The 14,770-nt window shown below is 48.8% G+C and overlaps 1 protein-coding gene across 1 annotated transcript in view; it reads left to right on the top strand.

Annotated features, from left to right (window-relative positions):
- Positions 1–14,770, top strand: part of LOC106721824 (alpha-2-macroglobulin-like) — a 44,331-nt gene that overhangs the window by 15,551 nt on the left and 14,010 nt on the right. Inside the window, 11 exon segments of the mRNA XM_025214384.1 lie at positions 2,224–2,412; positions 7,638–7,749; positions 8,348–8,456; positions 8,977–9,208; positions 9,398–9,518; positions 9,664–9,785; positions 9,994–10,045; positions 10,355–10,438; positions 12,932–13,108; positions 14,362–14,443; positions 14,560–14,716. Of these exon segments, the coding sequence (XP_025070169.1) occupies positions 2,224–2,412; positions 7,638–7,749; positions 8,348–8,456; positions 8,977–9,208; positions 9,398–9,518; positions 9,664–9,785; positions 9,994–10,045; positions 10,355–10,438; positions 12,932–13,108; positions 14,362–14,443; positions 14,560–14,716 (1,437 nt within the window).

Consider the following 14,770-nt stretch of genomic DNA (forward strand, 5'->3'; position numbering starts at 1 on the left):
AGGGAGCCTTGGCTAGTGGTTAAACAAAGAGGCTTGGGAGCCAGGACCTTTTTAGGGTCCTGTCCAGGTTTGGTACTGAGGCTGGAAACAATCAGTAGAGTCTGATCAGCTGTAGTGAAGCTGTGATGTATAACAGCCCAGCTGATTGTGCTCCACAGACATCTACAGACGTCACTAGGTGCCACGCTTTAACTTGGGGCATGTCTGCAAACAGAAGGAAAACCCCCACATGCCTCCAACCCCATGTTGGGGAGTGAGGGGACCCTTCTGCAGGGGATTTCTCCAGCAGGCACCTGCAAATGTGGAGGGGGGAAACTCTCAGAGGGTTCATGTCTGCAAGTACTTACAGATGCTCACCAGGGAAATCCCCTGCAGAGGGATTCCCCCAGTGTGTGCATCACTGCTGCACTCTGATGTGGGATGTGTCTTCAAACTTGCAGACATGCGCTCTGTGTCATGCTGAAGCTCTGTATTTCCTTGCTTACCAAGACCCATCCCCTAAGATCCCTGTAACATTTCTGTGTAAGCGGGGAAAGCAAGGTGGGCGTACCCAAGGCCTGACAAGCCTGATCCTGCCTGAGATTCCTAGGATGTGCAGGACCGGGCTTCTCGAGGCTTTGGTGCCCCTGCCCAGGGTGGCTGAAGAGTGCAGACGTCTGCAGGCTGCTCTGTTCTCCCGCCATAACTATACAGATGTTTCAGTTTATCACTGCCTTCTGTCACAGCCACAAATTTGAGCATTTGTGGCATGACAGGAAGTAGGGACATCTGCTTACTTTTGTTTTGTGCCACCATAAAAATGTTTATGGTGGAACAAATATGATGTCTGTTTTCTTCCTGAGTGTCTGTGTGACATAGGACCACAGGGCAGAGAAGGCTAATTCTAGCCTGTCATGTGGGTTGTGAGACTTAATTCACTGAGAACCTTTGAAAGGCCCTGGAGATGTGCAAAGGCTGGAGAGCATGGAAGGATAGACCTGACCGGCACGGGGTGTCAGATTCCAGGATGGGAGCCTGAGCCTGCTGCACAGGGCAAGTCCCATGTTGTGTTGAAGGACCAGTGCTTTTGCATTGCTGAAAGCTGCGGCTAGTCAGGATTTCTTGGGGGAAACAGATGGGAGGCTCAGAGCACCCCTAGTAAACTCTAGTCACATCATGCATCATAGCTGTTTAATTGCCCATATAAACAAAACAAAAGATGTAAACAGCTGATACGCTGTATCAGCTGGCTCCTTCCAGAAGTCCCAGGTATCGGCATTGTCTGTGTTCCCCCCTCTCCAGCAGCCTAGGTTTACAGGGACTCTGCTCCTTGCAGGGTTCAGGGCCAGACAAACCCCACTGACTGAGGATCTGAGTTCCACCCCTTCTGATCATGTGCTCCTCTGACAAGCTACAGGTATGCCCCCTTAGTTAAGTGGTGCCAAACCTTTGGATGAGTGGTGCCAGGCCAGTCCACAAGCCAGATCTGGTCCATGGACCTGATCCAGTGCATGTTGTTGGCCCAGCTGGGTCCTGATCCCTCCAAGTGGGAGCCATTCAGATAGGGCCTGATCCAGCCATACAGGCCAACCTGGGCAGGACCTGCTCTCCCCATATGGGCCAACCTAGGAGGGACCCAGTCCCTCTGTGTAGTGTCAGTGCAGCCAAGGCCAATACAGACACATGGGGCTTGGATACTTGGTGGTCGGAGAGCCATGGTAGTGTTAATTGCCACCTCTCCCCCAGTGCCAAATGTCTGGATCTATGGGGAGCTCTGCAGGCTAGATGACATGGCTCCAGTAGCTGGATCAGGCCCACAGGCCAGGGGTTGAGCACTCCTGCCTTAGCTCAGTGAACAGCCTAATCTCATCTGCTGCAGTTTGCTCGGCTGAGCTGCAGCCAGTGCCCTCCTGTATGTTTGGAGCTCTACCTTTTTTGCCTCCTGAGATGCAGCCAACTTGCCACCCTGTAGCCCCTATTTTGACTTTCTCTTGACAGTTGACCTTCCCCTGGCTGCTTAATGTAGATCATGGCCCTAATACACCTAATACGGCAAATTGCACCCCTAGCTTCCAGTTCTCTCTCTCTTAAAGAAACAGGAGCCTGTTAAGTCCTACTTCTCATTGCTAGAGGACACGCATACATGCACACAAATGCATGCATGCATACACACACACACAGGCACACACAGACATATACACTTGGGGCCAGTATGTTACATTAGCCTCTGTCTTCCCACTGCAGGTGCATGACGAGTCCTACACCCCAACGTATTTGATTGCAGGGCGAGGATTCCCTTATCACCTGGAGGACTTCGAGCTGTACCCCTGCCTGCCTCCTGTCACTCCTCATCCCCCTACCCTTTGGAACAGACACCCCTTAATGGGGGCCCCCTGGTATCAAAGTGAAGCAGATGTGTATAGTCTCTTTAAGGTGAGTTTCTTCTTTACTCCTGCACTAGTCTCCTCCTCACCTTCTTCTGACCTGCTGTGTGGCCCAAAGCCATGTTCTTTGCAAGGGAAGCTCAAGATGCGCTGATTCAGGTCTCAGTTATTTGGGCAATGACTGTAATTCACTGCCGCAGACCGATGCACTCCTGATTTTGTACCACGAGAGAAAAAAATGTGTCCCAATTTTATCACATTTCTTTTTCCTCCACTTTTGCACACATTTTCCAGGGCTAAAAATGCAAACGAATGTGTGATTATGGATTCTACATGAATATACAGCATTTTAACACATCTCCTTTACCTGTAGCCCACTCATTACAATTTGTTGTGATAGTGGGTTTTCACAGTTTCCCCTTCCCTCATTTAATCATGTTTCTGTTAGAATTATAGAGAAGTAGGGCTGAAAGGGCCCTCAGGAGGTCCCAACTGGTCCAAGCCCCAGCTGAAGGCAGGATCATCTGTGACTACACCTTCCCAGCCAAGTGTCTATCTAACCTGTTCTTAGACCTTCCAGATGAAGCTTCTCTCTGGGTAGCCTGTTCCAGTGCTTAGCTACTCTCATAATCAGAAGGGTCTTCTTAATGGTGAACCTAAATTTTCCCTGATGGAGACCATTTCTCCTTGTTTGTCTTCTGCAGCTATGCAGAATACTCTACCACCATTCTTCAGATGTTTGAAGACTGTTATCAAATCCTGCTTCAGTCTTTTCTACCCCAAACTAAATCATTCTGGTTCTTTCAGCCTTTTCTGGTAAATCATGTTTCCTTGACTGCTAATCATTTTTATTGATCTCCACTAGACTCTTTTTAATATGTCCACATTTGTCTTGAAACGCAGGGCCCAAAACTGGATTACATAGTGATCTGCATTTTTTATTTTTATTTTTAAAAAAATTCCAGAAATTTTTCAGAGTTTATCTTCCAAACATAAAAACCAGGTTGAAATCAGAATAAAAGGAAGAAAAGGAAAAAAAATGGTTTAAATCAGGGAAAATAATAATACAGTCCCACGGCAATGAGGGAGGGAGGGACTAGAGTAAGGCTGGGACTAGGAAAGGGGTGGGGAGAGAGGTGTGAATGCAGCCTGTTGGCTGCTCCCAGGGCTGCAGCAGGAAGCAAAGTGGAGGGAACTATCAGTGGGTACAGGGTGGGGGGACATGGCTCTTGCTGCTATTCGCCCCCCAGAAGGGCTGTGGGCTGGGGGGGTGCGCTGGGCTCTTCCCAGGGGCTGCATGCCCCTGGATCTGCACTTGGGATGAGAGCAGGCTGCCATTGCAGGCTGGGGCAGGCACTGGGCTCTTCCCAGCACTCAGTCTGCTCTCACTGTAGCCTGCTGCCACTGCAGGCTGGGGCCGGCGGCGGCACTGGGCTCTTCCCAGTGCTCGGGGCAGGTGGCAGCCTGCTCTCATTCCATGCATGGATCCAGAGGCAGGCGCCCCCCGGGGAAGAGCCTGTTGCAGCCCCTCAGCCTGCAGCCCTCCTGGGGTGCACATAGCAGCAAGAGCCATCCCACCCATCCCCAAGCCCCGCACCCACTGACAGTTCCCCCCTCTTTGCTTTCTGCTGCAGCCCCAGGAGTGGCAGACGGGCTGTGTTCATGCTCCTCCCCCCTGCTGCAGCAACTTGCTGCTAGGCTGCCCTGGCGTTTGCGGGGAGGGGGGAATGGCACGGAGCTGGACACGGAGTGGGGGGCCTGACCCCGGCACCTCCCACCCCACCAAGGGTCAGAACCGGGAGCCCTGCACCCCTGGGCAGTGGCTCCAGCCCCATGGACCCATGCAGAGCGAACAGGTGCAGTGCCTGTTGCAGGGAGTGAGGCTGGGCTCTCCCGCCTGCACCCCCCAGTGGGGCTCACAGCTCCCAGCATCTAGGACAGGGCCACAGCCAGAGCCACTGGGGTGCAGCTGGGACCTGCCCACCACAGGAGCAATTCCTATGGCCCCTCCCGCCCCGTCCAGAGTCAGAGCTGAGAGCCCCATGCTCCCAGTCAGCAGCTCCAGCCACCCTCCCCTGGCCCCCGTGCAGCCACCACCACCTGTCACATGCCCCTGCTCCACATGCAGCCACCACCCCCTCCTCTCCTTTGCATCCAGCCAGAAACCTGTGCTTCAGGTAACCGACAGGTTTAGCTTACCGGCACCCCCATTCCCCGCTTGTTCCAATTAACAGGGATTTGAACTGAAAAATGGGTGTTAATTAGTAAAAACCAAATAACTTCAATAAAAAAATCAGGGAATTTATTGGTGAAAATCAGTAAAAAACGGAAATGTGGAACGTTATGGATACAGTACTCCAGGTGAGGCTTCACTAGAGCTGAACAGAATAGAAGAATCACCTCCCTTCACTTGCAAATAATGTTTCTGTTAATATAGGCCAGGATGCTACTGACTTTTTTGCAACAAAGCATGATGCTGGTTCATATGCTGCTTTCCCAGGTCCTTTTCTGCAGTTCTGTGGCCTAATCAGTCATTTACTCCTCAGTCTATATTTGTGCATATGACTGTTCCATCCTAAGGGAAGGACTTACTCATCATCCTTAATGAGCTCTATTGATTTATTTTGAACAAGTTATCCAGTTTATGAAGGTTATTTTGAATCCTAACCCCACCCTGCGGAGTGTCTGCAACTGCACCCAACATAATATTCTTTGTAAATTTGCTAAATGTGCACTCAATCTCAACTTCTAAATCATTAATCAAGATCCTAAACAACAACTGACAAAGGAGAGACCCCCTGGGAGCCCCACTTGATACCTTCTCTTGACCAGGCATGGAGCTATTTTGGTGACTACTCTTTGAATACAATGATCCAACCAGTCTACCTTATAGTACTTTCATTTAGATTGTATTTCTTTAGCTTATTAATGAGAATGTCATAGGAGACAGTGTCAAAAATCAAGTTATACCACATCCACTGCTCTCTGCACATCCACAGAGCCCATCACCTTGTCATAGAAGGAAATTAGGTTGGTCAGGCATAACTTTGGTGAAACTATGCTACCTGTTTCTGATCACCTTGGCTGCTTATACACATGTTCAAGGGTGGCGGGGAGGAGGACATTTTAATTAGAGTGGTTCCCAGAGAGTCGCTCTAATGAAAACACCTCATCGTCATGTGTGTTAAGCCCCCACATATTTAAAAGTAGCCACAGGACACTTTATCTAAACCCCATTTGATGAGATTTAGATAAAGTGCCCTCATGACCATTTAAAAATGTGTAGGGGCCTATAAACTTGATGGTGAGGCAATGCTGGAGCGCTCTAATTAGAACACACGGAGCAGACTCGATTAATCAAATCTGTTCCAATGCATCCTAATTAGAATGTAAACTAGCATGTGTATAGGCAGCCCTTGTTCTACTCAAGGTGCTTAGAACTAAATTCCTTGATAAACTGCCCCATGATCTTTCCACATGTTGAGGTCAGACTGACTGGTTTGTAATTCTCCTGATCCTCCTTTTTTCCCTTACTTAAAGATAGGCACTATAGTTGCCTTTTTTTGGAGTCCTCTAGGACCTGACCCATCCTCCATGAGTTCTCAAACATAATTATATAAGGCTGTAGTAATCCCAACTCTGTTCTATGGCTGTGAAGCTTGGGTGACCTATAGGAACCAGCTGAAAAGCCTAGAATGTCTTCACCAGGGCTACCTCCGGAAAATCCTTGGCATAAAGTGAGAGGATCATAATACAAATGGCAGTGTCCTTACTGATGGTAACACCACCAGAATAGAAGTGTTGTTTACTCAACATCAGCTGCAGTGGACAAGGCATTGTGTGTGCATGCCTGATGTACATTTACCAAAACAACTGCTCTACTCCCAATTCAACCAAGGACAAAGGACACTTAGGGGACGGAGAAAATGCTTCAAAGACACCCTCAAGGTGAACATTAAGAAGTGTGGCATTAACATCACAAATTTGGAAACACTCGCCCAGGACAGGGCTATATGATGATGCCTTGTGAGAGAAGGTACATCTTACTTTTAGGAAAGCCATCTCACCCTGAAGGCAGAAAAATGACAGAAATGGAAGGAAAGGAAACAAGACTGAGAAATCCATGATCCAACCTGCCCTTTAACCACAACCTGTGGTGTTTGTCGGTGTCTGTGGCTCTAGCATCAGCCTTCTTAGCCATCAGTGGACTCATCTACAACCCTTTACTTGACCCATGGGAGTGATCATCCTCAACCGTGAAGGATCACTGCTGCTGCCAACAACTGAATGGCTATTAAATTGCGTTAACCAATTCCTTTAGTACTCTAAGATGTACCCCATCTGACTCTGCTTACTTGAAAACATTCAGCTGCTTTAAGTAGTCCCAGACCTGTTCTCACACTGACCTCTTTCATGAAAACTTAAGTAAAAAAGGCATTACGTTTCACTCTTTTCTGACTCATCCATGACTAGGTTGCCTTCTGCATTTAGTAAGGGACCTCTGCTTTCCATGGTCTTCCTCTTACTTCATATTTGAAGAATGCTTTTTTTAAAATTGTCTTTTGTGTTCCTTCCTATTTGCAACTCAGTGCATTCCTTGACCTTCCTAATTTTCTCCCTCTAGACCCATAAGATATTCTTATACTCTTCCATAATAATATGACCAGGTTTCCATTTTTTGTAGGATTTCTTTTTGAGTTTGAACTTATTGACAAATTTACTTTCCGGCCAGACTGGTCTTCTGTTGCACTTCTATACTTCCTATCCTTTCTTTGCATTAGGATAGCTTGTTCTTTTGCATTAACAGAGCATCCTTAAAGTACAGTCAACTTTTCCCTCAGATTTGACCACCTGTTTCTGGAGATTATTCAAGTTTGCATTTCTGAAGTCCAGTATCTTCATTCTGCTACTCTTCTTGCTTCCTTCCCTTATGATCCTGAATCAGTTCCTGGTCACTGTTACCCAAGGTATATTCCTCTTTCACATTCTCAACCAATTCCTCTCTATTTGTGAGCTGCAAATTGAGAAGAACTTTTCCCCTAGTTTGTCTCTCCACCACCTGTACCAAAAAATATCCTTGATGCACTCTAAGAACTTGGACTGCCTGTGCACTGCTATGTTACTCTCCCAGCAGTGATTAAAATCCCCCGTGTGTGCCAGGTTCTGTAATTTGGAGACTTTGGTAAAAACCTCATCTGCCTCTTCCTCTTGGTTTGGACTTCTGAACCCTTTGACCATTTCTATGTACTTTCATGTTATCTCCATTATCCTCAGCAATTGCAAATGAAACTATTCACCAACACCAAAGTCAAGAAACCCATATCCTGTACAAGACCGACCTTCACAAGAAGAATACACACGGGTGAAGAGCATAGTTATATCAATGGTAAGCAGGGAGTATGGTCTTTGGCTGCCTCCCTACAGAGATAACTCTGACAGAGGGGGCTCTGATGCTCACCTTTCTCTTCTTGGCATTTGCTGTCCCTATCCTGGATTGTCTGTGACTGAGGTGGCTAATTTGCCTTCCCCTGCACCTTGTGTTTTTTGCTTGTAGTATGAAGGGACCATGGGGGTATGGTGGAGTCTTCATGTACATTAAGTATAAAGAACATACAGAGCCTAGCTACACAGATGGCCTTCTGGTCTGGCTGGATTTGTGAGGCTTCACACAGAACACAGGACCACTAGAAGTCTCACAAACTATGTAAAGAAATGTTATCCTGTTGTCGTACATTATCTCCCTTCACACCCATTTCGAACCTGCTGACTCATTGTGAGCCAGAGGGACTAATCTCTATCCACTATGCCTTTTTCTGTCCCTGCAGCCCCCACTCTGGTTTGTACTGTCTGACTGAAAGCCCCATGCCCCTTCCCTTCCTTCTTGACTCCCAGTGATGGATTAGTTGTGGCCAAGGGGCTTATTTCCCCTGCCATCGTAAACACCAGAGTGATGTTTCTTCCCTGACTTTTACAATTCTCTGCAGCTTTCATGCCCGGTTCTCAATCAGTAGCATCAGGCCACAAGCAGGAAGAGAAGACAAAACCACGGAAACACTTCCCAGAGACCTGGATTTGGGATCTGGTCCCCATTGGGTAAGTGACTCATAGATCTGTCACTTTAGAAAGAAAGTCAATGGAGGTTCCTGATCACACACCCACTGCTAGCTATGCTGAGAGATGCTCCTCACTGCACTGTACCCCACAAAGTGAGGCATCAAACACTTTCCTAGCTTGAGGCTGAAGAGAATCTTGGATGGGAAGCCCCTGCCTTGATGGTCCTTCTCTAAGGAGTGGAGGCCCCAGGGCAGCATACAGGTCTCCCAGTATTAGACTGAAATATAAAGCCCTCTGTGTATGTCAGTTCCTGCCCCAGCCCCAGTCCTCAGGCATATTTTTTCCCTTCCTCTGCTCCATCTTTCATTCTGCATTGAAGAAGGGCTCTGTACCACGGTAAATGGTGCCCTAGAGGTAAATAGCTCTGTAGTCCATGCCTCAGGCTACCTGAGCCAGCCCCTGGATGGGAGCCAGGAGGCTAGAAGTGAAAGGCCCTGAATGCTTCCAATCTGGGCTGTGCAAATGATGAAAACTTCCTTGTGATTATCCATTTTTTCAGTGAAGAGGGGGAAACCTCTCTTGAAGTCATCATCCCAGACAGCATTACAGAGTGGAGAGTCAGCTCATTCTGCCTTGCGGATGTTGGCTTTGGACTTTCACACCCAGCCACGCTCAGAGTCTTCCAACCCTTCTTTGTGGATGTGAGGCTGCCTTACTCGGTGATCCAAGGAGAGCACTTCATCCTGAAGGCCACTGTCTTCAACTACTTAAAGGACTGCATCCAGATGAAAATCACCCCCTCCCTCATGTCCATGCCCAGATGAGGACCGGATCCCAGGGATGCATCTGAAGCCCATGTACAATCCAGGGGTCTCAGAAGTGCCTCCGTTGTGGGTCCTGGGTCCATGAGGCACAGCCTTACATGTGCAGCTGCCAGGGAGGCTCACCACTGATGTATGTGTCTGTGCCCTCAGGTACACACCACACTGGAGGAGTCTGTGGAGATCCAGGTGGAGCCCTGCCCAAGCTGCCAGTTCACCAGCTGCCTCTGTGCCAATGAAGCCAAGACCTTCTCCTGGAATGTGACGGCCACGAAACTGGGTGAGGTGGCTGAGGAGGCTGTAGGTGGCAGGAGGGAAGCTGAGTGCTTGCCTGCTTCACTAGACCTCTTTCTTTCTCTAGCCTGCTTTGTCACCTGGGTCTTTGCTCTGAAAGCTCACTGCTGTTTCTGTGTGCTCTCCCCTAGGCAGTGTGAATCTCACGGTGAGCTCCCAGGCAGAAAGTGCACATGAGCTGTGTGGCAACAAGATTGCTGTGACACCTGTGCGAGGAGATACAGACACTGTGATCAAATCACTGCTTGTCAAGGTCAGTCTGGGCTCTGAGGACAACAGGAGGCCTTGGCTTGGCCCATTGGGTTCAAAAAGAGAGAAAGGCTGGAGGGCTGGGGGAGGGGAGCAAGGGGCAGATTAGCTCCTTCAGGCACAGGCAGGCCAGCACAAGGACAGCAGCCTACCTGCCTGCCTGCTTTCCTTCCTTCCCTTTCCCAGACTGATGCACTTTTTATCTCCCACAGCCAGGAGATGTCCTCATAAAGAAGACCCACAATGCTTTCCTCTGCAGTGAAGGTATGGAAAGCTGGCCGCAATTACTCTGACTTGTGGGAGGGTCCTGGAGGATCTCACCTTCCACCAGGGTGCCAGAGCCTGCTCAGCGAGGAAGTGCAGGCAGCACCTTTCCTTTCTGGCCAATGACCTGAAATGTCCTAGTTCCACTCAATGAGGGTAGGGGAGGCTCCCCATGGTACAAACAGCATTCAGCCGAGACACCTGCTGGAGTCTGCATATCATGCTTAGGCCCTGCTCCCCTTGCAGCCTGAGCAGCATCTTTCACACCCAGCTTCTGTGTCATTAATCCCGGGGCTGTTTCTTCCTCAGGGGATCCAGTTTCTGATGTTGTTTCCCTGCAGCTGCCCAACCAAGTCCTGGAGGGATCCGGCCGAGCCACTGTCTCTGTTATCAGTGAGGTGCTCCTACCTGTGTCCTGGAGAAATCATAGAATCATCACAGAAAAGTAGGGCTGGAAGTTTATCTAGTCCAACCCCTGTCTGAGGCAGGATCATCCCCATCCAAACTGTCCCATACAAATCCATAATCTAAACTCTTCATAAAACTATTGTCAACCTTGACATAACACAAGACATAACACTCTAGCCTGCTACAGGTAAAGCAGGAGAATCATGGCAGCCAATGCCCTGCTTCTAGAAAAGATTGTTAATATATGCTCAAGAGATCCCAGGTACAGGGCCACACTCCCCATTTCAGAGGCAAATAAAATCCCCCACAGTCCAACCATGGCATAAAATTCCTTCCTAACCCCAAATATGGTGGTTGGCTGGACCCTGAGCAGAGCAGCAAGTCCCTGTAATCAGGAACATCCAGCTTTAAGTCCCAGTAGGAGCACTGGCACATGCCAGTCACCATCCCAGCTTTGGTTGCAGCCAACATCTCTCTGAGGGATTAAAAAAAAACAACACACCTGATACATGCAGCAGTAAAGCAGGGGAGGATGGGCAGGATTCCCTTCCAGCCCCATGTGGCAACCAGCACATCCCAGAAATGTGGAAAATACCTATAGTAAATCATAGGCATAGCTACACCTAGATCACCCCTGACCAATGGCTGTCCAACCTTCTCTTGAATGCCTCTGGTGATGGACAGTCCAGAGCTTCCCTAGGCAGTCTATTCCACTGCCTCACTGTTCCAACAGTGAAGAAGGTTTTCCAGATATCCAATCTCAACCTGCTTTACTGCAACTTCAGGCCATTGGTCCATGTCCTACTCTCTGCAGCAAAAGGAAAAAAGTGTTCCCTCTCTTCTTTACGGTAGCCCTCTCTTAAGTGACCTTTTCTCAAGCTGAACGTGCCTAGCTTCTTCAGCCTCTCCTCGTATGACCTGCTTTCCGAGTCCTTTATCATCTTTGCTGCCCACCTCTGGACCCTCACTAGAGACTTCCCCTGCATTTCTGAACTCACCCAGCCCTAGTCCACAGCCTCTGTCCTGTGAGATAACATGTGGCTGAAACCAAAGCCTCTGAAATCTGTATCAAAATCAAAATCCTTCCCTTCCTCAGAGGAATGCTGTCCAGGATGAAGTTGATCTCCAGCAGCTGTGAGGGAGAAAGCCAGTTTCTTGGACAGGCCATTCCACAGGTCTCAACCTGAGGAAAGATTTAATGAAACTGAGCCAAAAGGCCCTTCCAGTGTTGTCCCAGTTTCAGTCTCTGTGATCTCTGCCACCACTAACTTATCTCTGCCCCTTGACCTTATATCTGGAGGTAGCTGCATAGGGTTGCATTGCCCCTGAATCTTCAAGTTTAGTGAAGCCAGGCTGATCCTTCTCCTCAAAATAGCTCAAGACTTGTACTCATTCACTTCCTCTTCTCCCAGCTCCCTGCAGCGTACGGGTTTCTAATCTTGTGGTGCCCATGGCTGCACTGTTCCAGAGGATGGTGACCCCAGAACCATAAAGAGAGAGAGATATTATCAGTGTTCTGTGCCACAGTGGACACCTTTTTGTCCAGAAGCCTGTCAGAGGTCAGAGAAGGCAAGAGTCATGCCAGGCAATAAGACTGAGCTCAGTGGCATAACTAAGAATTTTGCACCCTGATCAGAGATACTGGAGAGTGGGGGTGAGGGGCACTGGAGAAGGTGGAGGGGCAAGGGGGAGGGACTAGGGACAGTACTGAACACCAGGGGTGCCTATACACACTACGGGTTTTAATCCTCATTAAATTAAATAGGTTTATAAAATTTAAACTTGTTTAGTTTGGAGTGTTGCATCTGTGTTACACGCACCTAGTTTTCAAACGAATGAAACTGGGCCCCTGGCTGACACTGCAGGAGAGTGGGACAGTCCAGCACTGCGCCACCCCCCTGGTCCAGGGCCCCCCACCCCCACCCTGTGCCTATGCCCTGGTATGCAGCTGTGGAAGCAGGGAGCTGGTAAACAAGAAAAAAAAAAAAAACAGAAAAAGCCACACACAAAAAAAAGGGGAAGCAATTCAAAAGCAAAAGCAATTCAAAGGGGTGAACTACAAAAAAGTCGCAGTACCATCTGTTGGACAAAGAGGCTCATTACAAGTCTTTGAGTGCCTGTGTTTTTGAATGCAATAAACCCATGGCTGCAACACTTTAATTCCAGGCAAGCCAAACTAAGCTACGTCCAAGGAATTTTAGTTTAATGCACAAGAAAGGCTTCTAAAGCATCGGGAAACCCCACTCATGCAAACAGACATGCAATTGCAGCTCATGAAAGGGCAAAAATCTTGGTGTGTACATGAACCCCAGAGAATTTTACAGCATGCAGGTTCAAGCTGCTGTGGCCAAGGCAACCTGAAGAGCACCATTCTTGCTCCCTGTTTCAATTGGCATCTGGAGTTGGTGCCCTGCTTGCCCATCCCTAGTTACAGTACTGGCTGCGCTCACATGCTCGTTCTTCTTTCTCAACCTTCAGGGGATATCACGGGTGCAGTGTTGCAGAATTTAGCTGAGCTGCTCCAGATGCCTTTTGGCTGTGGGGAGCAGAACGTGGCCAAGTTTGTGCCAAACATCCTGGTGCTCCACTACTTAGAGAAGATAAAACAAGTGACTCCAGAAATCAAACAACAGGCACTGGAACACATGCAGAGTGGTAAGCAGGGTCCTTCCATGTTTTCTCCACTAAAAGGCAGGTGTTTGATATCAGAAACAAACGGCTCTGGCAGACATGTGTAATGAGTTCGAGATTGAGATACCAAGGGGCTATTGGCCAGAACAGAGAGGCATGGGCAGAGAGAACGTCTGGGAGATCTGTGACAATGTGCACAGCCACAAAGATTAAGGCAGCTATCTCAAGGATGAGAAACCTATGCATTTTGGCATACAGGACTTATTCTCTGTATTTGTTGATTAGGGCCCTGATCCTGGAGTTGGGGAAAAGTGGGTGGGTAATTAGTAATTTGCATTCCATACAGTGGGGAATCAGTGTTTCCTCATCTACTGGAGGCAGAAAGTTGTCCGTGTAGTTGTGGTCTGTTGCTGTCAGTGACAATTCTCTGACCAGACCTACCATAGGGTACAGTTAGGAGGAATCCCATAATTTGGTATTTCTTTGTATTTCAGAGTGTGCTTTGGGGTAGGTATGTGTGTGCATGCTGTCTGTGTCTGGCCGAGCTGCCTGTTGGAGGAGACCAGAGCTCAGCACTCACCTCTCTGTGCTGTACTTCACACTGGCCTGTGCTGCACTGTCTCCTGGGACAGGGCTGCAGACATCTCTGAGAAGGGCTGTGAGGGAAGGAGCAGAGCTGGCCTAGAGCCACTAGTATGTTGTAGGTCAGGAAGGGGAGGGAGGGAGCAGAGGGAAGCCTTTATCATGTGGATGAAACTGAAATAGTCCAACAATTTGCACCAGAGAACACCAAGGCTGGCTCCAGTCCTTCTCAGTATTAGAGTTACACCTTAACAATCATTTCCTTTATCCCCAAAGCATGTAGCTGAAGGGGAGTTAAAGGCTGGGTTAGAGAACCACAAATGGGATGATGTCATGTATGTTCCCTCTGGCCTAACAGACACGAGACTTAATCAGAGCCCATGCCTTATTCATAGCAATGTGCTAGTTAGGGTTTCCTCAAGGAGAAGCCAAATTAAATGTGAGGGGGGTGAAGCAAATAAGTTTGTCCTATGGTCACCTTGGTAAGGACTAGGGGCAGACTCACTGGCACTCTCCAGCAGTCTGTACTGCTCTGGTGAAGCAAGGTGACCCGAGGGTATTGTTGGAGCAGGACAAGGCAGCAGAGCTGTCTCTGTGTGTCTTGTGTAACAGATCTAGTGCCTGTGGGATTCCACTGCAGGGGTCTGATCCCAGGGGAATCATCACAGACCAGATCATTGTCTCTGTCTCCCCAGGTTACCAGTGCCAGCTGCTCTACAAGCATGACAATGGCTCCTACAGCGCCTTTGGGAAGCGTGAGGCTGAGGGCAACACCTGGTGCGTGGGCCATACTGGTGTGTTCCATTCACTTTCTGGCCCTGGCAGAGCCAAGGCCAGAAGCTGCCTGCTTTTGCGGGTGGCCAGGATAGATATCCTTTGCTCTCTGCCTGCAGGCTGACGGCACTTGTGGCTCGGGCCTTTGGCCAGGCAAGGGCCTACATATACATTGATGAGCAGCATGTGAAGGACGCTGTGGATTGGCTGGGACAGAACCAGCTGCCCAGTGACTGCTTTCGGAGTGTGGGGAAGCTCTTCAACAACCACCTGAAGGTACAGACACCTTTCACTGTTCATGGAGCGAGGGGGACTACAGCAAGGGAAAGA

Source organism: Alligator sinensis, unplaced genomic scaffold (genome assembly GCF_000455745.1).
Source record: "Alligator sinensis unplaced genomic scaffold, ASM45574v1 scaffold1129_1, whole genome shotgun sequence".
Lineage (NCBI taxonomy): Eukaryota > Metazoa > Chordata > Crocodylia > Alligatoridae > Alligator > Alligator sinensis.